The sequence below is a fragment of the Corvus cornix genome, chromosome 1 (assembly GCF_000738735.6).
Source record: "Corvus cornix cornix isolate S_Up_H32 chromosome 1, ASM73873v5, whole genome shotgun sequence".
NCBI classification, from domain to species: domain Eukaryota; kingdom Metazoa; phylum Chordata; class Aves; order Passeriformes; family Corvidae; genus Corvus; species Corvus cornix.
Window position 1 is genome coordinate 75,016,836 of NC_046332.1, and position 27,522 is coordinate 75,044,357.

General features: G+C 36.9%; 1 protein-coding gene across 7 annotated transcripts in view; it reads left to right on the plus strand.

Moving 5' to 3' along the window:
• Nucleotides 1-27,522, plus strand: part of GPC5 (glypican 5) — a 619,303-nt gene that overhangs the window by 99,775 nt on the left and 492,006 nt on the right. For 5 of the 7 annotated variants that reach the window (XR_005602438.1, XM_039555588.1, XM_039555621.1 and 2 more), the window contains 3 exons: nt 17,456-17,589; nt 18,778-18,885; nt 21,667-21,792. Coding sequence is in view for 6 of the 7 variants with exons in the window: in XM_039555588.1 (XP_039411522.1) it covers nt 17,456-17,589; nt 18,778-18,885; nt 21,667-21,792 (368 nt within the window). In the remaining variant the exon portion in view is untranslated. The remainder of the gene's footprint in view (nt 1-17,455; nt 17,590-18,777; nt 18,886-21,666; nt 21,793-27,522) is intronic. The other 2 variants (XM_039555690.1, XM_039555739.1) reach the window with 1 other exon arrangement.

A 27,522-nucleotide genomic window follows, 5' to 3' on the forward strand; every position in this document is an offset into this window, starting at 1 on the left:
GTTATTTGTTTGGCCATCTTTATGGTGAGGAGCACATTTGTATCTGAGTTCAGCTTTATTTGACAATTTCTATGAGCACAAAAAATATTTTTCATGAATGTAAGAAAATTTTTTCATTGTTGTCTCGTGTGCACATAATGATAAATGTAAACAATCCTTATTTTAGATATCAGTGGCCTGCCTTAAGGAACCTATGACTTTGCATATATTATTTCCATAGTTTTGTACATTTCAGAGGAAGCAGCACAGTTCATTTGTAACACAAACTAAGTCCTTTCTTACACTTAAGAGAAAAAACAAGTTGTATGAGAGCTGTGTTAACTAAATGCATGAAGTGAAGAATTTTAGGATACTGCTATGGAAAGTGCACACTATTTAACTACACTTTAGGGAAAAAAAGCTGGTATATATGCTAATTTATGAAGGTAAGTACTAAAATCTGAATTTTTCCTGTATTATATTTAATCCACAATACGTTTCATAATTGTATTTTTCTCTGTATTCTTACATGCAGGCTTCAGTGACATTGACATATTCTTTGTTAAGTGCTGGATTGGACAGCTTGGTTTGGGGAGATGCCTTTAGTTTTATAGTACACACAGGTCGGAAGAGGGTGTCCCTGTGCTGTGGCATCAGCTGAGGTGCAGTAATAATTCTAGGACTGCCTCAATATGTGATTACCTGAAGTTAAAGCATTGTCTTCTGTTAAGAAGCTGATATGACCTCTGAAAATAAACAGCTTGACCTAATATAATAAATAGAGGATTCTTCATTTCTTACTAAGACCCAGAGTCTGATAAAATGGGTTCTTCATCCTGCTGTAATCAGTGAGTAACACCATTCATTTCTATAAATTTTCCATTTTATACCAGCCAGCTACATGAGCCGTAATATGCTGCTGCTCATTCCTTGGGACAAGCTGTCATTTTTTTGGAAAAGGGTTTTTCATTAACAGTTTGACTCAAAAGTGGCTCACTGATATCTCTCTAATTCCCAAGTTATTTGAGATCTACAGTTGCCTCTTAGGGATATTCCCTGTTGCTCCTTTGATTTCTGTGGGATCTTTTTTGCCTATCATTTTCAGGAACAAGCTAGAACAAGCAAGTAAAGGTTCAAGGGACGGACTTGTGTTTCCAATTTCATCGTGGGTCATTTAATTTGAAAAGTTTTAGACTTGGATTTTCAACAGTGAATTGTCATTGGCCCAGACTTAAAAATCTCTCAGCACACTCATGTTTTCAAAATGAAAGTTTTACACTCCAGAATAGTATATTGCACTGAATTTTAGTAAAAAATTGAATGTGTGAAGAGCCCTTCTCTTAGTGTTTTTGCTTAATGAAAAATCCATATTGATCCAAAATAAAGTGCTTTTTTTTGATACTCCTGAAAACACATGCCTTCCTACTCCCCTTCCATCATTCAATGTAAGGAATACTAAAATTTCTTATACTTGTTGCCAATGTGTTTGTTTGAAGATCATGTGTTTACCAATGTTACATTAAAATAATTTGATATAGAATCACTTCCCAACTTCAAAACCCACATACTTCATTTTTGACTCCAACTGCACCAGACCTAGACATCTCTTTCACCTAATTTCTCTGTTACAATTGACCAGTCCTTTCTCTCTTTGAGCTCTAATTTGGTCAAATAAGACTATAATGCAATGATCCCTTGAAACATAGTGATCTAGTCAGTATATTTCATATTTTCCCATTTATTAGGTATCAGGACTTAATTCTGACATGTAATAAATACAGTTTTTCAGATTTAAGAGGCAGAGGACATGAATTCCATTGAAATTGGCTCATTAATATTTATTTATCTTCAGAGTGACTCATGAACTGTTTCAAGTTTTGATAAGCAATTAATGCATCAGTGACTCTAACAGACAGGGAAAAGATGATTATGAGCAAGCAAATAATGGCTTGCTTAGGCACGCAGCAGTCTCTGCAGTTTTAAAAGAGAATTCCATTACATTTTGTGAATTTTAAAGAAGTGAACAGAGAAAAAAAAATTTAAATGTTTGGAAATACCATATATAATTATGCAAGTGTTAATGTGAGAATCTACAGTGTATCCTGTATATGTATATGTAGTTGTGCGGGTTTTTTTTCATTCATGGGTATGTTTGTGTAAATAACCATATGTAAAGGATTTTTTCTAACACTTCACAGGAATATTTAAATCTGATGTATGTTCATGCTCTAAGCTCTGTGTCTGTGGAATGAACACTAATGCCTGTATAGCATGGCTTTCTTTTACAAAACTTTTTTTTTCTAGTAATTTGCAGCTTGTTCCCTTTTCTGCTTGGGTCAGCAGAGCAGTGCTGCTCTGTCTCCATCTGGAATTCATTTTTCCCTTTCTTCCTCCTGTTTCAAAATCGCCCTTAATTCTTGATTCCCACAGCTCTGCTGACTGAAAAATAAGTGCGGCACCCGTTCGTCATCTCAATACCTGTGCATTATTTGATGCTATTCTGCAGAGTCTAGAGGACATGTGTGGGTTGTGCAACTATTCATGGATTTATGTATTTTCACCTACATATTGTCATATATTTAATGCCACTTCTGTTCCTGAAGTCTATATATGTCCATTTATCTACTGGTATTGCTCACCCTATTTGTACCCTATGCTTTTTAGCTGGAAGAGAAATTTTTTAGCAAACATCTCCAGGAATACTCGTGCAGATGTAATGTAATAGAGGTTTAAGAGAGCTGCATCATAAAAAACAAGAAAAGTGCACATTATTAGGATAATCTGAAGAAGATGGTATGTAGTTCTTACACACTGGGTAGCAGCTGAAAGTACCCGTTGTTACAGAGCACTTTGCAGAATCATCCTGTGCTTCTTTTTTGCTCGGCTTGAGTTGCCACATGCTGGTCTCTGAGCTTGTGTATAGCCAAGGAAATCCCCTTGGAGGGCACTGTACAGCTTGATGAATGCACAAGAACTTTATGACACTTTTAAGCTGTACATACATGTAAAAAAACCCCAAACCAAAACACCACAACAAACCAAAAAGCAAACAAAAAACCCATGGAAATTTGTTTACAAGTTATAATAAATTGTTTCATGTCACCTCCATGCTGTTATCCAAACCACTGTCAATGTTAAGACAGAAGGACAAAGAGAGATTCTAGCAAGATTTACGAAGTTTTGGTATGGATGGAGCCTACCATCCCCAGGATGAGAGCATGTTTCCATTCCCTTTATATATGGATTAATGGAACTGCCCCAGGCCATGGAAGCCTCTTGTGTCACTTACAGTGTGATTCAACAGCAGTTTAAGCCAGTCTCACCCTGGATTGCCCAAGTCCTGCTCTGGCACCTTCCTCAGCTCTCTGTTGCCACCCCTTTCCCTCTGTGCATGCTGCCCCGGCAGCTGAAAGTCGAGCTGGTTGAGGGAGTGTCTGTGCTCTTAGCCATAGTTTTGTTTTGGTGTTTGAAGGCTTGTGCTGCCACACATTGGGTAACCTGCAGGTGAGAGGTTCACTGGTGTGGAACAAACAGAGGATCTGAGAGGAGGGGAAATGGATCTGAGGTCAGGCAAGAGATGAAGGAAAAGGGGGAAAGGGGGGAAAAGGGAAGGGGGAAAGGGGAGATGAAAGAGGAGAGGAGAGGAGAGGAGAGGAGAGGAGAGGAGAGGAGAGGAGGAGAGGAGAGGAGAGGAGAGGAGAGGAGAGGAGAGGAGAGGAGAGGAGAGGAGAGGAGAGGAGAGGAGAGGAGAGGAGAGGAGAGGAGGAGAGGAGAGGAGAGGAGAGGAGAGGAGGAGAGGAGAGGAGAGGAGAGGAGAGGAGAGGAGAGGAGAGGAAAATTCACAGGGCTTTGTAGTTAAATCTTCCCTGCAAACTTTACATACAAGTATTGTTCTTGATTCCCAAAAGATCAGTGGTGTCTGAGTTTAATATTGAATAAAAGAGATGAAAAAGAGTATTGATTAGTTGTTCATTCGCTATTCTGAGCACTGATGATTTTGGGATCTGAAGGAAAATGAAGTATGTGACCATGATACCAAAAGACACATATCCATATAAAAATGTGGGAATTTGCAACACAACATAAAAAAAATAAGATCACACAAATTCTGACATTTCCTCATTTTTATTCTGAGAAATTTGTGCTACAGGTGTGGTAAAATTCTTGTATGTATTTTTGTATGTATTATAAGCCTACAAAAATTCAGAATGGGATTTTCAAAAGCACTGTGTCTTCACTGTGTTCTAACAGTTTCCAAACAGTTGTAGATAAAAATATCAAAATTCTGGAAGCTCTCAAGTCCTTTCATGTCAGTCTAATCCTAAATTATGCGTCTTCTAAAAAATAGGCATAATTATATTCTATTAAAAGAGACTTTTGTCTTTTTTTTTTTTTTTATCAGCTGTCTAATACTGGAAAGAAAGCAAGATCTTTCTTGTGGCATAGAATGGCAGCAGAAAGAATTTAGTAGACTGTGTTTAGAACTTCATTTTTCTTACTGGTTATTTTTGCTAGAATTAACTAGCTATAAACAACCAGAATTGCTATAATAAAGTGATGTCTTCAAAGAGAGTAGGAAAGACGACGCAGGAAAATACAGGTCAGTCATCCTTACCTCTATCCCTGGAAAGGTGATGGAGTAACTAATCCTGGAAACTATTCCAAACAAATGAAGAAGTTGATTGGGAGTAATGGTTAACCTACTTGATGCCCTTGATAGGGCAGCCAGATTGATAGGATATGGTTAGAGCAAGGGATGATGTCTACCTCAGCTTTATCAAAGCCTTTGAGACTGTCTCCTACAACATCCTTAAATATAAACTGTCAAAATGCTCAGTGAGGAAGACAGAAAAATGGATGGGTGGTTGGGCCCAGAGGATTGTTATCAGTAGCACAAAGTACAGCTGGAGGCAAGTCAGTAGTTCTCTGACCCCCAGGGGGTGATACTGGGGCAGATACTCTTTAATGTCTTCATTAATGGTTGGGGTGATGGAACAGTTTACCCTCAGCAAGTTTGCAGACAATACAAAACTGGGAGGAGTAGCTGATACACCAAATGGTTGTGCCATTCAGAGGGACCTTGGCAGGCTAAAGAATTGGCCTGAGGGGAATCTCATGAAGTTCAACAAAGGGAAATGAAATGTCTTGTACCTGGAGAGGAATAACCCCATGCATCAATAGCTGCTGGAGGCTGGGAGGCAGCTTTGGAAGAAAGGGTGTGAGGCTCCTGGAGCACACCAAGTTGACCATAAGAAATGTATTTGCACAGTAAAGAAGGCCAACAGCCTCCTGGATTTCACTGGGAAAAGTGTTCCCAGCAGTTTGAGGGAGGTAATCCTTCCCTTCTCCTCAGCACTGCTGAGATTGCATCTGAAGTGCGCTGTCTGGTTCTGGGCTGCCCAGTACAAGAAAGTTATGGAGTGACTGAAGCGAGTCCAGCCACAAAGGTGGATATGAGACTGGACCATCTTCGATATATGGAGAGGCTGAGAGAGGTAGGACTCTTGAGCCTGGAGAAGAAGAGGCTCAGGGGGAATCTTATCAGTGTATAAATACATGTTATGAGCCAGTGAAGAGGAAAAAGCCAAGCTATTTTTAGCCTTGTTCACTGAGAGGACAAGAGGCAATGGGCAGAAATCAAAAACCATGAAATTACATGGAAGGGGTTGTCCAGAGAGGTTGTGGAGTTTCCATATTTGAAAATATTCAAAACCCAACTAGACATGAACCTGGACAACAAGCTGTATCTGACCCTGATTGAATAGGGATGTTAGACTATATAACCTCAAAAAATCCCTCTGAAATAAAGCTGTGATTCTGTGAAATGGTTTAGAAGGTGGCTGCATCAGGGGAATTTTCTTACTGAGGAGCCAGCCATCTTTGACTCATTAGCTGCAGTAGGATAGGACCAGCATACAGGCATCATTGACAAGGCAGGAACATATCCTGTTCATGGTGTTCTTCTAGTGCAAGATGTGGGCACTGGCTTCATCTCGTGGCTGGTGAATATTGCCATGCAAGCATGTTGCTAAAACTGAATCTTCACAAGCCTATATACACTGTCTCTTTATTTGACAGATCTTTGGTCAAAGCAAAAGGATGAATTGCTCCTTATACAACCTCTAAGCATGGATAAAATTCCCCACAACAGGATGATAAAGTCTGAGACCAATGGAGTGATAGCCTGGAGGTTCTCAAAGGAATTGGGAGCCAAGCTGTATCTCAACAGTAGTACTTCTGTTCTCAAGAGAAGTGGCGGTATTGATGTTAAGCTAGGAGGGAAACACTATTGTAAGGAGGGGAAATGAGTTTTGGTTTAGAGATTGCGCAGATACTGCCTGAATTTGATGTTGTAGGAAAACTAATTATATTGTTCCTGTCACCAAACTATCTATCTGGACTCAGCTTTGTACTCCTTTAACTTTCAGCAAGTGTGTGTGGCTCCCATTATCAATCTGTAAAAGACAACCCCCAAGTGAACCATTTGCCATATATTTCTTTCATACTTTAAAAAAAGACCAAAAAAATCCCAAACCCCTATCATTTTCAGCAAAGTAGATTTTGGAATAAAATTGTGGAGTTCTGCCTGAAGCTTTTGGCATATGACTGTGCCATCATTACATTGCTGGATTTAAATTACTCGATACATTGATGAATTTAAATTTAAATTACAAGATCGATAGAAACTGATTTGTGAAAACTGCTGAACAGTAATGGGATTTAAAGTCTAATACAAATCTGTTGGAAAAGAAGGTTTGATATCTAACCTAACACAGAGTTGAAGACCATCACCTTTCCTTTCTCTGCATTCAGATACGCATCCAGCTGTAGTTGTGAAAAACTGTACATCCTAATACAGGATGGCATATACATCTTTTATATACATATACATCTTTTCATATACATTTTTATACATCTGTCATTTTTTTAATGTAGCATGAAGTAAGTCTATGGCAGTCATGACCTCCATCAAATTCAGATTCTTGTAGTGTTGTATTTCACTTCCCCATTGTTTTATCATGGAAAAGCTCCTTGCATCTATCAAAAAGTTTTCTTCTGAAGCTAAACTGGGTTTTGTTCATCAGAAAAGAGAATGGAGAACTTTGAAAACAAAGTGAAAATCACCAAATAAAGTGTTTGTGGCTTGTTTCTAACTAATGAAAAGTTGTTTTCATTAAATAGTGGGCTTTATTGCTACCTCAACATACTTCACAGTTGGACAGCTCTTCCATCTTTTTTGGTTTGATCCATCCTTTCTATATATTCCTTTAGCTTGCATTTACTGAGGTCTGAAGTAATACTTTTATTTCTGGCATTTATTTCATACCACACACTATATATTAGTACAAGTCCCTAGGCTGGTTTTTTTGTGACTGAAATCAGTGTTTATCCAATAACAAGAAGATATCTGCTACAACATTTAACATAAAAATTGTGGTAATCACAACTCAGCGCATTTTGTGTGTTGGAATGGCAGTTGTATGCCTGATGTTGCTGGATTATCCTCAAAACTTATGTCCTTTTGCAATTGGTCTACTTTTTTCTAATGTGTAAAAACAGGGCTTGAAATCATGTCTACAATTTTGGCAGAGGCAGTAATACATGCATAGTTATGCACACATTGTGGAAAAATGGGTGTATGATCTGCTCCTTTGATTTAGCCAGGCATTGTACCCAAATGCAATTTGGAAAGACAAAATGCATACACATTGCTGGACATACACTTGGTAATATCCTGTTTGTCTTTTATTCTAAGGTTTATGATACACTGGGAAATGTGTGGCAAACACTGGAAGCATTTGTTTCTGTCAAGAACTTTTTAAACATAATAGCAAACATGAAGCCACGAAACCATGACTGTCTAAACAAAATCACTTGCTATGTTGCTCAGCTTCTCAGCATTTGAGTATATGGTGTCTCAGCTTTTGGTACCACTTTCAAGATGCATCCTTTTCTATTCCTCTTCTTTTTTTTCCAATTTTCCTTTCATTTATGGAAATGACAGAGGACCTATTTCTCACCTTTGGTGAGAAGACGTTCAAATCCAGTGTCAAGTTCACGTCTCACACTTTTCTGAAAAGTGCTTTCTTAAAATTCATTTGCCAAATTGCCCAGATTCCTCCCCTGTCTCTCTTAGGGTGGAGTTACTTGTTGTATGGGCTGCAGTTGCAGTGGCAGAGTGTTACGGACTGACAACAATCCCAGGCCCCGACTCCCCTGCAGCACCTAGGGGTCTGAAGGGCAACAGAAGAGCTGGAAATGAAGGAATGAGATTTACCTTGAGATGAAGGAGGGAGGAGATAGGGAGAAGGTGTTTCTAGTCTGAACTTTGTTTCCCACCATTGTAATCTCTTTTTAATTGGCAATATATTAATTAGTCTTCCCCAAGCTGTTTTGGCCACGACATTAATTGGTGAGTGATCTCCTTGTCTTTATCTCAACCCACAGTCTTTTTCTTCGTATTTCTCTCCCCTTATTCTGTAGAGGGGGGGAAGTGAGAGAGCATCTGGGTGGGCCTTTGGCTCTTAGCCAGGTCCAACCCTCCACAATTATCGACACACACGCCCGGCTTTGGCAAGCAATGCTGAGTAGTGCAGGTTTACATGAGGTATGTTCAATCTAGACTGCCAAGTAAATAATGTAGGAATATATCATGGCATGCATTATATATTGGTATTTAATGTGTTTTGAACAAGCCTGCTTCACAATTTAAAATTACTTGATTCTTATGTTACATTTCAATTTTGCTGCATTTCTTTTTTAAGATTGAGATCTGTTATGTCAGGAAAGCATAGGATCTTTAATATACCTTCCCTTTTTTGTCTTTTTTTATAACAGAAGATTAGGCAAAATTTGGGCAAAATGCATAGATCTGAAATGGTTTTTCTCTTTCAATTGACTGCATGGGGGCTCAGAGGTCTGAAAAATGTGCAGTAAGCAGTCTGGGCTGCCATCACGTTCTGGGTTTAGGTGATGTGGTAGATATCTGACTCTGCTTTGGCACAATGGCGGGCTTGTCTCAATGTGCCCGCTGGGCATTTGGACTGAAGGTAAAGAGGATTCTCTAAGAGGCTGAAAATGCTGCAATCTGATTCTTCATATTTGCAAAAAGAGAAGAAAGGAGACTATTCTCTCCTTCCCCAAAGCTGAGTAGAAGGCATGAACAAGTGTAAAAGAACACTTAACAATCCTTTCTGTAAGCTGTGTATGTGTTTTTCATTGCGAAACAGAGTAACTGTTCACAAAGAGAAGTACTGAGCTGAGCAGACTTCTGGTATCTCTGTTGGCCTTTAAATCACTACCAGCCCTTTGTAATGAAAGAGAAAAACTTTGTTGAGGGCAAATCCAGAGATTTTGAAGCAAATGAGCTTTTTGGATTATTTTGGTCCCTGACATGATATGAACATGTATGAATAACTGACTGTCTTGTATGTCACAAAAGATCTTCAAAGAAAACTGTTCTTCCCAGGTTCAAAGAAGAGAGTGAGGAGGCACTGAAACACTTAATATACAGATACAGGAAGCAGAAACACTGATCTCATAAGCTGCAGTTTGGAATGGGGAAGAAACACGTAGGTCCTCTGAAATACTAACTAGGTAGTGGATTTTTCCGTCCTTTTTTCTGATGTTTTTTGACTCTTGTTAACATGAAAAGGTGACACTCCAATTATACAGAGTTATTGACAGTGCCTTATGCTAAATGAAATAATGCATTATGACTGTTAATTTAAGTGGACATGATTTTATTAACTTACACACTTCTGTTACAGAATTTTGCTAACAAAATTGCACTGCTCTTCACAATTTTGGAACATAAATTGCACCCTGCAATAAAGTGTAAACACATTGTGCAGACGTGCTGATGCAGCCAGCTTGTTTTGCTTTCACTAATTTTTTATGTATTGTAAATTGTAATATGCTTTTTAAGTGAGTTGCATGCCTGATAAAGGTTATAGAGCCCCAATTCTGCCTTCATTGACAATCACATTTCTACTGAATTTCTTTCGGTTTACACAGGTGACCCTGCATAGTCTTAGACCTATATTTAAGGAACAGTTCTGCCTGTGTCCTACAAGACAGCAAGATGTTAGCCCTCTTGTGTCAGAACTGTACTTGCTGGGCACACAGAAATAAGGAGTAATAAAGTATATTTGAACCACAAGAAAGCATAAATAAATCCATCAAACCTACACACAAGCAGCTGATCTTTGGAAAGGGCTACTGCCGGTTTTATAAAATTTCTTTTCAGAAAAGAACCACAGAGTGTTTTCACTGAACATAAATGAAACACCTTGGCATCCACTAAAGCAGACTTGGACCAGGAGAGCTGGCAGCCTCTCATAAGAAGCAGTTTTTGTTGAACTGCCTTTGAAGAGTTTGAACTGGCAGTGCTGTGTTCTGGCTACAGGGTAACTTGGCTGAGAACATTAGGATTTCCCCTGACATTAAGTCATTTAAAGTAAAAAAAAAAAATCATTTCCTTCCCTCCCAGCTCCATTCAGGAGGAGAAACTATTTTTACTGCCAGACTTGCTGAGTGTTAGTCCCTCATGAATGGAGCAGCAGAATTAAAACCATTTACAATTTTAGTAATTAAAGACCGGAAGACACAAATTAAAAGTATATTAAGAAGCTCATATTTAATGGGCTCTTAGATTTCATTTTGCAGTCCTAACATGCAAAATTATGAAGGAAAGCAGAGATCATTAAGCATTGATAAGATATGAAAACAGTCTCAAGAACTTGGACAGGAGTACTGATTTTGATAAATGTAGTGGGAGGAGGAGGAGATGAGTCTCGATCATGTGAAAGCTGGGGACTGTGGCTCCTAGAACCCAACAGCTTGAACAGCAGTCTTTTACAAAACCATATGAAAAAATTCTGATTATAAAAAACTGATTTGCAAACTCTTTGCATTTTTGTCTCTTTCCTTGATCTTGACTGAAGATTTTGTAAAATCACAGGATGGTTTGCATTGCAAGGGACTTTAAAGATTATCTAGTTCCACACCCCTGCCATGGACAGGGACTCTTTCCACCAGACCAGATGTTCAAGGTCCCATCCAACCTGGCCTTGAATACTTCCAGGGATGGGGCATTTCCCCATGGCAGTGGTGCTTCATAGTGCCAAACAAAGTGGAATTATTAGTTCAGTATCTCCAAGTTGTACTTCAATTTATGTATCACAGAATATATATTGATATATGTATTTTATATATCAAAAAATTGTATTTTTTTTATACAATAAAAGTATAATTTTCTGTATACTTATATTTTCAATATGTAATCCTTTCTTTTTTTTCCTGAGGAGGGTACCACTGCCTTGCTGGTGGGTGTGCATTCTGTACATCTGCAGTTTACTTTTATTTTTCCTCAATACCACCTAGTTGCATGTGATACAAACTCTTATATTTCACAAGTTTTCTTTGAATTGGATTTGTCCTTTTTGAGCTTGAAACCACTTCCAGATCTATCTCTCTTGGATATATGATTGGAAAATTATAACTGCACATTTTCATGTATCATCTGAAATTTCAATTTCCATTGTGAATAAAATTTCTTTGAAAATATCATTAGCTGGCAAGTCTATTTAAGATTTGTCTTGCAGGGGATTATAAATTGTTTAGTAATTTGAGCAGACATTATTCTAAGTGTAATCTTCGCTCTCTAATTCTCCTCCTGGCTTTTGTTCAAAGTGTTATCCTCTTCACTGGTCATGGATGTCTCCTGCAAATTCTGTAAAATGCTTAAGCCTAGGTATGAAACTTGTTATTTGCCACTGTAACTCCAGAAGTTGCTTATTTCTATATGTCTGAGACATATTGTTAGAGTCAAGTAGTCACAGATAAAGAAGACAAAATTTGCGGAGAAAGTAAAGAAAATAATACAGAATTTCCTCATGGTTTTCCTGGGTTGCAAACCCTGGTGGTATTCCACCACTCTCTCCTGAAAGAACCGCACATCAACATTTTTCCTTTTCTGAAGGAAAAATAGATACTAGTACCTCATGCTTGATCTCCTTGTTTTCAAAACCTTGGATTTTGTCTCAATAGGGAATACTTTAATCTCCCATGCCATGTGCATGGAGAGATTATCTCATATATCAAAATGCATTTTTCTTTGAAACAAAAGCTTGACATTAAATGAGCAACTCTTCAAAACAAAAACAAAACAAAACCAAAAAAAAAACCAAACAAAAAACCCCCCAAACCAATAGAAGGCTGCTGAAGTGCTTGGGAATACTGAAATGCTGATGCTCCCTCTCGTGGTGTAGATGAAATAAACCAAGGAAACTATAACAGTTTAATGCATTGTTTTCCTTGATCAATATCTTTGGTATTTGATTAGTAATCTGGTGCTGGAAATGCTGGTGACTCGTCAAGAATCTGTTTCTAAAAGAAAGAATTCTCTTGTGTATTTCTACAAAAGAAAATAAAATTAACCACAATTTTATTTGTAACCATTGTATTTCCAACCAGCCTGATGATTCATTCTAGCTTTGTTTTAGAGTTCAGCTGTCCATTTGCTCACAAGTGTTTGGGGAGATTTAACTGTAAGAAGTGTGGCAAATCTGTGGTCTGACAACTAGAACTGAAAGCCACCAGACTAATCACTAACTAGAAAATGAATTAAATAAAATCAGATTATGGATTAGCTAGTCACTGAGACTATGCTGTACATAGAGGACAAGGGGAGAAGACACCTCTCGGGGTACAACACCTCTTGAGCTTTTACTCAGATCTAGCTGGGAGCCAGAACCAGGAGTCTGAAAATTGCTCTTTCCTTTATGTTTAACTCTTTCATTTTTGTTTTGGTAAGTTTAGCAAACACTGTAAGTTTTTGATACATATATGTATATATCTCTGGAATTTCCTGTAAATGGGGTATGTGTCAAGTGTTAGCTAGATTGATCCAGTCTCCCAGACCTGTGAGGCATCAGTGTGGCCATAGTCCATGCAGGCATTTAAAACTTGAGCCTACTGAGACTTGGAAAATCTAGTTTGAAGTGCAACACAGGACAAGCATTCAGTTTGCTTTAGTCATTTGATGTAAAAATAATTTCAGTAGAAATGATGAGGTAGAAAGAACCATTTGTATAGTGGGAAAAAAGAGCAAAAGCCACAAACCAAAACCAAAACAAAGAATGTGACAGATTTCTCATAGTGAGCATCTGAACTTAGAGGACAGTGTCCGACCATTATTGATGTGATGCTCCTATCATTGTGCAGTCCTGTTTAAATACAAAGGTTGGTAATACTCCAGTTTTCCAAACTGTGAGTAATTGTAAGTAGACATTCTAAGGAATCTCACCAAGCAAAATCAAACTGCCATAAAGTTCATGTGTGGCACTAATTGCAATTTAAATGCGTGGTTATTACAAGAGCTTTTAATTAACTCAGTCGTCATACTGTGGCACACAAATTGTGCATAATAGCAGCATGCTGACTACAATGACAATAGGTTTGTCTGAGCTGTGAAAATCAGGAGTTTTGTAATTTTCTGAGGTTTCTTTTCATGCCCTTAAATATTGTGTGGTATTTAAGAATATTTCAAAAAAGGAAAAAAAAAAGGAAAAAATTCTAGCAAGCTGCTGAGGCTTGCCTGTTTTAAAATTTTGTAGAAGTCTTTAATTCTTCTAAAATTCAGTGAGATATATCTCACTGAATTATATTTCTGACAATTTTTCAGTTTCACTTTTCTATTTTTAATCCCCTTTGAGGGTCATTTTACTCTCCCTTTTGTTTTTGAAGCCTAGAAAAAAGCTCAGTTTGTGGAAACTTTAACAGGGAATACCATTCCAGTGAAACACATTCTGATCAGATATTGCTGCAAAATGGTCCTATATTAGTTTGTTAAGGTAGTGAGACCATTGCCCTTCTCTCAAACTTATGATTCCAGTCTCTCAGGACTGGCAATAATAGCACTGAATGATTTTTCATTTGGAAGGTTAATTTTGCAGTCCAAAGACTAAAAATTAAGAAACAATGTAGCTAATGGACATAGTTGTAGTCCTTCAGAAAACATAGAAAATACAACTGAGTGGTGTTACACTTAGCACATTTACTTCTTTCTGTAGATGAAAAAAAGAATGCATATAAAAAAATAAAAAGCAGGCATTATTATGGAAACTGTATTTATTTGGTTTTTAGATTATCACCAGCCCTGTACTGGGAAATGAGATACTGGCATATTTTGATTGTAAAATATTTGGCTTACAGTCAGAACAGACACCTGAAGGCAAGACAAGAGTACATGACGTTTACATGTGCACAAGTTTACTGAAGAAACCAGGTGATAAGACTCTGCTAGTGAGGGAGGCAAAAGTAAATTTGCCATGCATATAAAGTTAATGGTTTAAACATGGCATAAAAGTGACAGTACTGAAGAGTTAAAAAACCCCAGGCTGGGTTCAGCCAGGTGAGCAAGAAGAACCAACACCACACAAAGCCAGGGGTCCCAGAGATTTAAATATCACAGATATAAGAAAGGTAACAGAGATGCTGACATCATTGTAAATGCTGAAGTAGCTCATCCTTCAGAAACTATGTCTGAATAAGTAAGTGACTGCTAAGGAGCTAATCTTGTGCTGCTTCTCTCATTAACAGAACTGAGTTCTCAGCAGTATGATTACTGTCATGCATATCTTTGTGAGAATGGCAGAGGTGTATGTGGTGCTGTGCAAATGCTTTTTATTAGAATTTTCATAATTTTCCAACCCTGGGGAAAAAATAAGTTCTTAAAAAGACATTTCGGATAATTAACTAGCATTTAATGTTATTTTTATATATAACGTTTACCCAAGATTAATTTTTAAGAAAGATTTTGTATTTGAAACTAAGGTTTGCTTTTACATGTATCAGTGAATGCAAATTTCCTAGTATTGCAAATGTATTTCTTGAGACATTGACTCAAAGAGAACAACCAGAGAAAGGCTGTTAGACAGTATTTTGAAACAACTGTTTATGTACAGCACATATAAAATAAGTATCATCCATATTCCAAGGCACTATGACTGTAAAAATTATTGATTTTCTTTTTTTGTTAAGTTTAGTCAGAGCAAAATATAATGAGACTTTACTCTAAATTCAAGAAATACTGAAATCTTGTTTTCCTAGTGAATTTGAATGTATATAGTGGGGTTTTTTTAGTTTACTGTAGGTGGAGCCAATTTATTTATTTTGGTCTTTCTTTTTTTTCCTTGACCTGAAGGACTGGTACTCATCTGCTCAGGGGCTGCAGTAGCCAGCAAGTCATCTCCACCCTGTTTCTCCTCTCCCCACAGGCTCCCACCCTGCAGTCAGGCTCTGAGGGTGCCTGGACAGCAAAGGTGCCTTGTTCAGATATGCCAGGCACCTGAGACCTGCAACAACCTACACACCTGACCCATGCCTGTCATGAGATGGAGCCTCCTTCCCAAACATCTGGATCTCACTCTCACTCTCACTCTCTGTTAAACCCTTTTTTTTTTATTCTTGGTAAGACAAAGAGTAGTTCAAGAGTGTATGGCAAGCTGGAACTGAGGCAACTCAAATCAATCAATTGCTTTGTCATAAAAGCTGATCATAAGCATAATGCTCCCTGTGTTACATCAGTGAGCATAGAAGAATGTGATCAAATGAAAACATTTTGTGTCTGTGGTATATCTCCATTATAGTGATATATGGCACAGTGTGGCTGATGGGATAAGCTGCTGCAGAGGCTGCCACTGAAGGAGCAAACTCACATAAGGATGCATGAAGCATAGAAAAAGTGTAGAGACTTATGAGAGGAAAAATGGGGAGTCCAGTTAAGCTGGTGGAATATGCTTTAATGTGTTCTGAAGAAGATGTAAGGGGGGAAATAGTGTGAGGGATGTTTGAAACTGAATTTAAGGACAAGAAGGAATGTAGTAAGATGCTGTCCAAAGAGACACTGCCTCTAAGAATAAACGGTGAAATGAATGCTTTGAGTGATGTTGAAAGTATGATCCCTTAAAGGACATTAGTCATATGTCCAGAGATAATTGTTTTGCAGGTAAATTCATGCATGTCATTTGAAGGGAGTTTAAACTGTAACTTGGCTGCCTGAGTTGTGACATGTGAACCACAGCCTAAAAGGACTACTCACTTTTAACTTTACCCTCAATTTCAAATCATAAGGTGAACATTAATTCTTGTGTAGTAATAATGCTGATTCTTTCTTCTTTTCACTGGCCTAAGCAAGTGCATTCAATGAATCTCATTATCACCAGTTGCAACATGCATGGCAACAAACTCATCAAAGTTAGATGTGTTTATTCTGTTTTGAATTTTAAATGTATTTCTTACCTAGCTCTAGCAGTTCTTAGTTGGAAAGATGGTCCCTAAGACTTGCACTACTCTCTTTAATGCATGATGATAGCTTGAAAATGAAATTTATTTGCTTTCTCTGTTCTTACATGTGGGAATATAAAATGCAATAGGAAACAATAATCCCTGTTGTGTAGCATACACGTTCCTTCCTTCACATGGTAGCATTTTGAGTATGTTTCTGCTTCAAAGTTGGATGCCTGTCTTAGAGGCTGCATTGATCTCTTCTCTCCTTTTTTCTCTGTAAAAGTTCACTACCTTTTGACTACCAAGTTTTCATAAATCACATACAGTATTAGTTTTTTCACCAGTGCTAGCTTACACAAATGCATGCTGTTCAGTCTGCTTAGTATATCTTGTCTATTGTGATTACAAGCATAACTATCTCTTATTTAATAAATATATATATAACCCTAATTATTTTTATTTAATGACTAGGAAGAGCAATGAGCTATGAATGTGAATTGATGTCCTCTGTCATACAAATCACTCAGTATCACATTTTACAAAGAAGAAAGTGAGAGCTCATGTGAATTTTTATCTATTGACATCAGAAAGCTGGACGTAAAATTATTTGATATTTTCAACATCTGTGTTCCAATATCATTAAACTTACATCTTGGGTCATTACCTTAACCTCTTGCAATGTTGTAATGCAAGTTTCTACTATGCTAACTGTTCACTATATGCTTTGTGTCACTGGGCTGAACATGCCATATAACATCAACCCTGAAAGAAAGCACAAAGTTCAATGCATGTTAAAAATGTGATTGGGATATATTACAGATAAAATGAAAACATGCTGCTGTTCACCACACATCATATTCTCTGAGGTTATTGATATTGTCTGCATAATAATATGCTTCCCTTATGGGAAAAAAAAAGCCACAATCAATAAAATACATGGTGACTTTCTTATACACTTGGTATCCTTTAGAAAGGAATGCTTTTATTATTATTTTTCCTGACTAATTATGTGTTTGCTGCATTCATTATGGATACAATGTTACAAAGTATGATAATTAAATATGCTTTTCTTAGCTTAGTCTTTCTTTCTCATTAAAATGTATTGAAACTGAATTGAGAGATACATAAGAATTGTTGCTTACATGTGTTCTTTCCTTCTTCTTGTGGCTTTTTTTCCTTTTAGGTGCATAAAATGTGTGGTCCTCCTGTAAGGAAGCCTAAAGAGTTTCCAGGTTGCTCCTTTGATCAGAACAAAGATAATCAAGTGTTGAAGATGTTCTCCAGAGACAGTGAAGAAACACTCACCAACAGAAGAAAGTAAGACATTAGTTTTACAGCCAGAAAGAAAGAATAAAGTAAGCGATTAATTTTACAACAGAGTAGATTATGCTCAATGCAATGGCATGTATTACTAGAGAATAAAGTCTCCAAAGAATGAAACATTTTAGCAACACAGTTCCATTTTGGAAAGGGTAACTTCATTACTAGTTTTTGTTTTCAGAAGTAATGGACACATGACCAGAGTCATTGGTGTGGTTAAAGTATTTATGAGAGTGGATAACATTGATAGAAGGTGAGTGTTAGCCCTGTGTGTAATTCTTAAAATTACATTTGACTTTACATATCAGCAGGCATTATTAAATCTGACAAAAAGTATCTGTAGCTTTTTACAGAAAATTATTTGTACAAGCTGATAAGACAGAAAAAAAAAAGAATTACTTTTCTTACATACCTTTCTACTGTAAAAAAGGAGACAACTAAGCGTTTGGGACTAAATCTTGAAAGCCTTGTTCAAGCAAGACCTGCTGATTATTTTTTTTTTTTTTGGCTTTTTTGCTGGTATATAGCGAACTGAAGTGACTGCAGAGGCTTGGAGATTTCATTTAAACCTGGTTCAGCATTGCAGTATGAACTTTGTGTAACTATATGAGTTAGGTGTTTGAGCTGTCATTATGGTCTGTGGAAAGGAGACCTCATTTTAGTTGTCCACACATCTACAAGCATCCAGTGCCACTTAAGGATATCATGGGATATCCCAGCTGATCTTCTCCTGCCAAGAAGGATGCAGGTGTCCCATAAGTTGTATCATAAAGTTCAAGCCTGACAGAGTTCAAGAAGTGTTTGGACAATACTCTCAGGCACATGGTGAGACTCTTGAGGATGGTCCTGTGCAGGGCTAAGAGATGGACTCGATCCTTGTGAATCCCTTCCAAATCAGCAGATTCTGTGATTCTGTGATGGCTTCCAGCTTTCTGCAGGTACCTTAGGTAGCTGAAGGAATCTCAAAGGCCAATCTATATTTAGACAAGTTAATCAGGTCTTCAATGACCGTTAGTAGTAATAGCACTAATGCAAGGCATTAGGAGTGTTTGCAGTTAAGACTAAAAGCTTCATTATGCAAATAAAGTACAAAGTTAAAATCAGAAATTTCATTTCTGTAATAGTATTTGCTAAAATACAGAGAAGTTTTCTTTGTCCTCTTCCTCCTCTCATTTCACTTTGTAGTGCACAAGGAAACAGAAGTGAGAGAATTGCAGGGAATAACTGCTCACTCCTGATGTCTGGAGAAGAAAAAACGTCTCTGAGCTTCAAAGGCAGACCATTCTTCTCAGTGTAAGGACCTTCAGTTACTAAACAGTGGAGAAAAAAACGCAATCAGAACTACAAATACGGGTTTTTCAAAACATTGTGGGAACAGAAAGATATGCAAACCAGAAGTTTGCTTTAGGGAGCACAGAAGTTTTTCAGGGAATACCCATTACATGGCAGCATGTTTCTCAGTTACATGTAGCTAAGCAAGTTCTTGATGTTTTGTGATTGCTAACACTCTGCAAACACAATACCATATTCTAAAAATCTCACTTAAATCAGGACCGTTCCGTGTTTCAAAGCACAGAACACTGTATTGACTTCAGGGAGATTGCCTCAGAGACCTTAGGGGGCATGAGTGGCAGTGGGCAACACAAAGCAACACTGTTTTCCCTTCCCTTCCCTCTCACCTACCTGAGATTCTGGAGACACTTCATGGCATGCAAACTCTGCACCAAAAAGGGGAAGGGAAAGAAAGTTTGAGATCCACTGATGCAGATTTCAGTTTAACAACTTCTTAGTTTATATCATCTGTAGTTGCTACCTCCTGGATCACCTCCTTCCTTATTAGTCACAGTCACTTTACATTTCACTTTATATTGCCATAGCAACTGTAAGAACCTCACATGCAAGTGTGACTTCAGCAAGTGCTTGCAGCCTGCTTTTAAGGAAGTGCTCTTTTCTAACTCCACCTTATTTACCTCCTGTGGTACTTCTGTTTTCCAAATGCATGTCCAGATGAAAGTTTACATTTTAAAGTACATGTTGGGCTGCCACTATCTGAACTTTTCCTGAATTATTTTTACCGTTGGACCTAAGCTGATACTTTCTGGTACTATGTGGTACAAGAAGAAAATGAAATTTCTCTGCTCTTTTGATGCCAAAAAATTGTTAGATGAATTTTAAAAAATCTAAGCAGACCCTTCCATAGCAACATAGAAAGTATATAATGCTTTTTTCTCCAGAACTTCAGACAGCTTCTAGTACAGAGAATGAAATTGTAAAAAAACAGCAACAAAAAAAAAGAACATTTCTCAATAAACAGATAAAAAGTATCTTCAGCTTCCACTGACTGTAATTGCGCATTTGTGCTCAGCTGCCTATCGTTACATGCTATCTGGTCTAGAGAAAGATCACGTGAAAGTTGACATTCATACCATCTGCCCTTCTAACTACTTTGGTCAGACATCAGCAGGGGCTGAAATCAGTTATTACTTCTCTATTAAATTTAGCTTTGCCTCAGGATGTGTTTACTAATAAACTGAATGGCCTTTCTGTTAGAATGCAGTTTGTGACAGGATAATATGACAGGTATATTTATTTTTTTTTATTTATTCTTCAGAAGAAATTCCAACGTTCGCTTTGAGAGGACTCTCTAAACACTACTTTTCATCCAAAATGTAAACACAGAGCATAGACAAAATCAAAATCAATCCCACTCAATGGGATTTGGAGGGAAATTGCAAACCCACTGTGCACACTGGATTCAATTTGGATGTGGAGAAATAAAAGATAATGGCTATTCATGGCTAGGAGAGTGTGGATGAATCATGTTTAAAACCTAATGCACATAGGCAATTATATGATGCGTGGTCAAAATTGACCCTACATGAGATTTTTCAGAACAGCAGTTTCAGAATTAGTAGGGCACTCACATCACCTTTAATAGACATAGTAAATCAAAACCACTGTGGTTTGTGTAAAAGATTAGCCCTATTACATGAAAGAGCATATGACTTTTTAAATGATGGACTGTATATACTCACTGATGTTTTACCTGTTTTAATTTGAAGTAAACTATACTTAACACTTAGTTCCTTATAGAATTTTAGGCCTGTGGTGACTAAATATAGGGAAATATATATTATTTCTGGAATTTTTTCACAACTCCAGACATTATACAAGAAGTTAACATAAAGTGAAGCTTGCTGGGTTACAGAGCAATGAGTACAGCATTTGGTGGTGCTTTTCTGTGTGCCTGCAGGTCATAGATAACTCAGGAATGTGTCATGTTCCATTCCAGAATGAATAAGTATTTTCATTTTTCACAGTAGGAAGGGGTCTCCCAGGAAGAGATTTTCAATACATAAACAAACAATTTATATTAAATATCACAATTTTGTTGAGAACATACCAACTAAAAAGTAATTAATTTGTTTTGAATTAAGTACAAAACCTTATTACCTCTGGGCATCTTGAAAATTATTTAAAATAACAATTCATAATTTATAACCTGCCAGCACAGCACATGGTAGAACTGATATAATATTTCAGACAGTTATTTTAATCTTTACTAAATATTTAATAACTACATCTTCAAGCCATTTTACCTAAATCTTGCATTGCTGCATAACTTTAACTAATATTTTTTGTAGTATTTGTAAAGATATGTAAGGGACTTCTTGTTAGCACTTTCGAAAAACAAGAGACTTATTCATGTGCACCTTGTTTTTAATTTGCTGTGCTTTTTTTTGGAGCATTTTTCGTTTATTTGTCCAACTGTAGCATTGCAAACTGTATCACTACTATGCAAAAAAATTTCAGGTTGAAGGAAAATAGTTCCTATTCCAGAGCATAGGTAAAATAGGGTTTTTTTTAATTTAATGGGAGTATCAACTCTGTAAACAAAGAAGTGTATCTAAAAGAATCAAACTCACCTATTGACAAATAGATTTAAAATATCACTGGAACCACTGGAGAGTAATGGAATGAACACATTCCTTATCTTGTAGAAATCCACAGCAGCAAGACGGCTCAATGTTGCCGTTTGACACTGACAGCTCTTTCTCGTGTTCCTGTGTGCAGGGAATTTATCAGCCACCTCCGGCTCTACAGAGCCTTCTACGGCGGCCTGGCGGATCAGCTGTGCGGGAATGAGTTGGCAGCTGCCGATGGACTCCCGTGTTGGAACGGAGAAGATGTCGTAAGAAGGTACCTTTCTGACTCACTTTGGTCCTCTTTCTTTCGTCAGTCGTTCTGATGAAACAGTCAGCTTCTGTTCGAGTTGGGTATGGTGTTTCCCTGTGTCTGTGTCAAGATTGGTTTGAAAAATAAATAAGCATGGGTTCCCTTCTCTCAGGCTTTACCTGCACACAGTAAATAAAATCTCCCTGCATCTCTGTTTAGGAAAAACAAAAGAATTCTAGTGTTCGTCAGACATTTTTCCTTCGAATTTACGGTACCTAAACATACACTGGAAAAGAGGCTGGACTGACAGTTACAAAATACAGTTGGATAAAAAGGATATGGATTTTTGTTTGAACTTCATCTTTATAAAATGCTCCTTTCAATGCAGCATGTGGTAACAGACTCCAGCTTAAAACCTTCTCTGGCTGTGAAGTATGAAGTAATCTCTTAATATATATAGTTTCCTGTGAGAGAACTAAAAGTTAGGCATGAAGATAAAACATTTCAAAAGTGAAACACGTATTTTTTTATATATGCAGCAGCTTGGGAGACATCATTCAGCAGCAATGGCAAAGAAGAGATAATAAACAACTGCAGTCCTAGATGTGTGTCTCTGGAATCAATATATTACACAGCTTATAAAACACTAGCATTTTTGGATGGCAGAAAGATTTTCAGAGAGCTGATCACTATGTTTTTGCTTTATTGCTTTGGTCACCAAAACAAGTATTTTTCTGAGCAGGAAATCCTTTCCTTCCTGATGACAGAGACCAAAATATTGAAAAGTTCATTGCAATTGTTTGTAATAAAAATCATGATGTTAATGTGGTGTGTATTTGTAGGTAGTATCAAAGGTCATATCAAAGAGGGCTGTGAGTTAATGAAGTGGGAGATAGCTGGTACCAAGTAAAGGCAGCAGTGGACAATATGCACCTTAGGTATCTCTAAAAAGTTGGGTAGGAGCTGTCATTTATTGATTGATACCTAAGGAAAGTTAATGGACATCTTTTTAGCAAACAGCTACAGGCCCACTTTTCTTTATCTTCTTGGGCAGTCCTGTGCTTTGGCAGCCCCAAAGTCCAGTGAGTGGTTGACTCCCTTGTCTCACTGGCAACCTTTGTCCAGAGATTTCAACAATCTTCTGAAGATGCCATGTTCCTTCTTTAGGTGGCTGTATTTGAGATTTAATCTCAACTGCACGTCCTTGCTTTTGTTTTTCTGCCCATCCCCTGGTTGATTTAAAGTGTTCCTACCAAGTGTTTCAGTAACAATATAAAGTGAGGGTCTTGTAATTACAGATTTCCTAAGAACAAGGTTCTTCTACCATTACTTTTGGCTGCTTATATACTTACTATTCATATATTATGTATTTTCAAACCTATATTATTATATTGTATGGTACTATTGTATTGTCTCCATTATTACATTATATGGTTATACTTTTGTTTTGTTTATACTGTTATACTGTACTGTTTGATTTTGATTGATTAGATCCTAGAGCCCTGTTAGAGAAATGAAACATTCTCCACATTCTCTAAATTCATAGTGTTTTTTAAAAGTAATTTAATATATATGCTAATATATATATATAGGCTATATATATGCTAATACATATGCACTTTTATATATATCTGTGTGCATATATATATACACACAATATATTTATTATTGGATCCACCCAAAGATATAATGGGTGACAAAAGCACTGTATCTTAGAAGTAAGGAATACCACTTTGGTATTAGTTTAACTTAAAAATTTCCTTAACTAAAATATTTTGTCTTTGTATCTATATTAGTGTATATATATTTATATTTTTGGTCAGTAAATGTGAGTGTCAGCTTCCTGAAAGAGCTGAGATGTAGAGAATAGAAGTACAGACCGATGATTAAAACAAGAAGAGCAGGATACTCTGAATTGCTCTAGATTATCAACTGGAGCTGAGACCTGCAGATTTGTTCCTACACCTCAAGACCTCTGATTGTACACTAAATACATTGTGGTACATTATCTCCTGTTTCAGTATCTTTATGAAGGCACTCAGATCTGTCCTCTTCCATCCTTTCATTTTGCCTTCTTGTTTAGTCAAAATGCCCTTCATTCAATTTTGTTTGTTTATGTTTGTTCTCTTGTTACTGAAGGGGGAAATCTTTCCTGCAGTTTGACTGAGATATGGGGTTTTTTACTATTAGTATTATTATTACAGAAGTGATGATCTAGGGAGAAGTGTCTATTATCTGCTTTCATAATGGCTGGGATGCATAGCAAGCATTTGAAATATATTCTGCTTAAACATTAGCAAGAGTTTTCTAGTGACAAGGGTAAAAATAAGTAGTTCTGTTGTCCAGTGTCTGCATGAAGAAGGATTTTTAAGAATAGGCAAGGCAAGGCACTGAGAAATGATGCAGCAGAAGCTGATTTTTCTTAGAGATATGGAGATAAATTGGATAGCTCCTTAAAATCTCCCTAAGCCCTATGATTCTGAATCTAGGATTATCTAAATCCTGTGTTGCTCAACTTCTCTTGCCATGATCCCAGGATACTGTGACATTTTAGAAGCCATAGTGACCTGAGCAGGCATCATCGCTTTTCTCTCTAAATATTGAAGAACTGGACACTCACTCACTTTACTTTTTTTGTTCTCCCCTCATCCTGCCTTCCCACTAGTATAATAGTAAGTAACGGTATTGATGAACTCATTAGTGCATCTCACCAGTGTTTCTGGCACTGATGGGGAAAAGTTTGTATTGGTCAAATTAGTTAAAGACAAATAGATTGTATCCGTTCTGAGATTCTTCATTCTTTCCATCTGTTTCTGCCTTCTGTTTCAAAACCATGTGCCATAACTGCTGGTGACTGGAAGTTTGGGCTTGACATGAGAAAACAATATAATGAACTATGTATTTCTGGTGTATCAGGACCTGAAGAGATTTCTTGGACTGCTTGCTGTATCTGTGTTTCAAGCTGCAAGTAGCAAAAAGCCCTGGAGACAAAAGACAGATTAATGGAAAAAAAAAATCTTTGCAGTTCTTCATTTTCCTCTTTGTGCATCTTTCTAAAGGAAGCAATTCGAGGGTTTTAACAGCTATCACACTGTATATCAGTTAAATCTTATAACCTTTTCCTTCTCTAATACTATCCAAGAGATTATCAAGCCTGGATGGGAAAAGGTCAGAAAATGAAAAAGGGTATTATTGAAATGAAAGCTTATTTAACAGTTTACATTTCATATGCTTCAGCTCTTCCATTTTTGGTTTAAGCTTTAGGTTTTTTTTCAAATCACAATACCATGGAAATATGGCCCTTGATTCTGCAATTCTAGAAATTGTTCTGGATCTAGCATTTCACAGAGTCCAGGCTCATGCTTTCATCAAAACCTCAGACCGGAATTCCCACACTCCTGTATTCATGCCTGAAAAGATCAGTAGTGGCCAGGACTTGCGGGAGCAAGACCGCTCTCTTGAGGTCTATGTCACTGCAGCATGGGGGGCAAGACATCTCAGAGGAGTCTTCAGCCCTTCCACTGTCTTACCCAATTGTGTGACTGCAGTGGACTAGCATGAAATTGAAATTCAAAGTTCACCTTCAAAGGCATGGCTGAGTGTCATGATGAAATACCTGGAATTTAGTGTTACAGGATTCATTAGATTCAATGGAAAAAGAGGTATTGAAATTAATAAGTTGTTCACTATCAAAGCATATGAATTTGGAATTTCAGTGGCATCTTAGCATTAAAGCTAAAATAATGGGAGCTGTGCAAATAGACTGAGATTGTTCCACTTCACAAACATAAAGAGGTTTAACTGAGATTTATACAGCTTTGGTGATCCAGAGAGCCTGGCTAGAATGTGAAGAGAGATAAATTAAAAATACACAGAGGAGAGCATAATATGTAGTGTACATCTTGAGACCAGTGATTTAACTGAAATAAAAATAGATGTGAGTGAAAAATATAGTAAAATTATGTGTGTTGAAGGATTCACGACTAATGGAGATTATTAAAAAGAGCTAATCAAGTTTTGAAGGAAGAGTTTCATATAAAACGCATATCTGAAGTATCCAAATTAAGAGAAATTAAACAGCATGATTGATTTTAATTGCTGAGCAAATTGTTACAAAGTGATTATAATAAGCATCTCTAATCAAATATAAACGCTTAGCTGTAGCACAGCTCTTAGGCTGGGAAAATCTTCTCTTTAGATTCTTAAATATTCTGAAACATGAGTACAATCCTGATGCTGTTCTTATCCAACAAAGGAATAGAAATGGTGATATAGGGGAGATTAATAAATTGATTCTAATTTCCTTCTGTTTGAACTAATCATCACTTTTTAAAATAAGGAAGAATGTAAACTGTTGTCAAAGGCACCACTTGACACCTATGCAGAGGATTTGTCTGAGTAACTTAAAGTGTAGGAACAGCCCATTATGGCTCTTCCTGCTTAGCCTAATAGGCTGCTGCCAACAAGGGCCAGCGACAGATCATAGAGAAAATGCAACTGTGAGCTTGTACTTCCTCAAAATATGCAAATTTGCAAATGCCTGACCCGGAACTGTGAGCATTCAATCTTCCCATGAACTCAAAAGTCTTCTCACCAGTAGCTTTCCACAACAAGAGAACCAGAAGTTTTCAAATACCAAAGCAGAGTCAGTTTAAGAGGGGCTTATGATACATATTTCTGTGTCAACATAGAAAAGACATGAAATGGCATATGTTCCCTTCATTTATAATAACTGTGGGGTTTGTTCCCTATTTCGCCATGAGTTATAACAATAAAAGTCATTCCTGCTTTAATATTGTTAATATCTGTCCTCAGTATACGCTTAGATAAATCTCATGAGGCTTCAGGATGGAATGGATTTAATTACATAAAATCAGCAAAATATGTATTGCATTTGATAACCTCAAAATAAATGTTCTACTTTTCCTTTTGTTTGTCTGAGCAAATATATCATTTTCTGTAGTGTTTGCCCTAGAATCATTGAACTTGTTTGTCATGCACAGCAGAAGTTCTAACACTGGGTGAATTAATTTCTATTCGGTCGGTAATAATTTACAAATTGTATTGACTTTTAAAATTAAAAACATGATTAGCACCATGTTGAATAAATTGTAGCATTTATAAAGTCACGGGAGACTGTTCAAAGGTAGGCACGAGAAAGAACAGTAACAAAGGATATTCCAAGTTTGAATTATTGCATCATCATACCTTCATTGTGGAAGGTTTTGGTCTTTCATATCATAAAGTGTGGTAAAGTAGTCCTGAATTCACTTGGAAAACCTTTAAGAGACATAGATCACTAATATTAAATTGTGATGCCTATTTTTCTATGACTGTGTAAAATGAAAGAATGAAGGCAATAAAAATAAAAATCTATTGTCTCCTTTTTTGTAAGGGTTAATATTAAAACCAAGGAAAACTCATGCAGAAGACTTTGATGCATAATTCAAAAATAAACCTTGCATAGAATAATTAACTATGAATCATAGCAGATGATACTAAACAGAAAGTTTGGGCCCCATTGAAGTTCTTTTAAAAGAAATGTGGTATTAGTGATTTCAACTTAGATATAGAGGTTCTCTTTCAAATAATAAGTTTAGTGGTATTTTACAATGAGACTTCTTTCACACACTGATACTCTGAAGCATTTTATATTTCTAAACTCAAGTTATTTATCACCTCTAGCCATGGAAATTTGGTGCAGCAGCTCTCAATGAATTATTTAAACAATATTTTGGGTTATGAAATATTGTC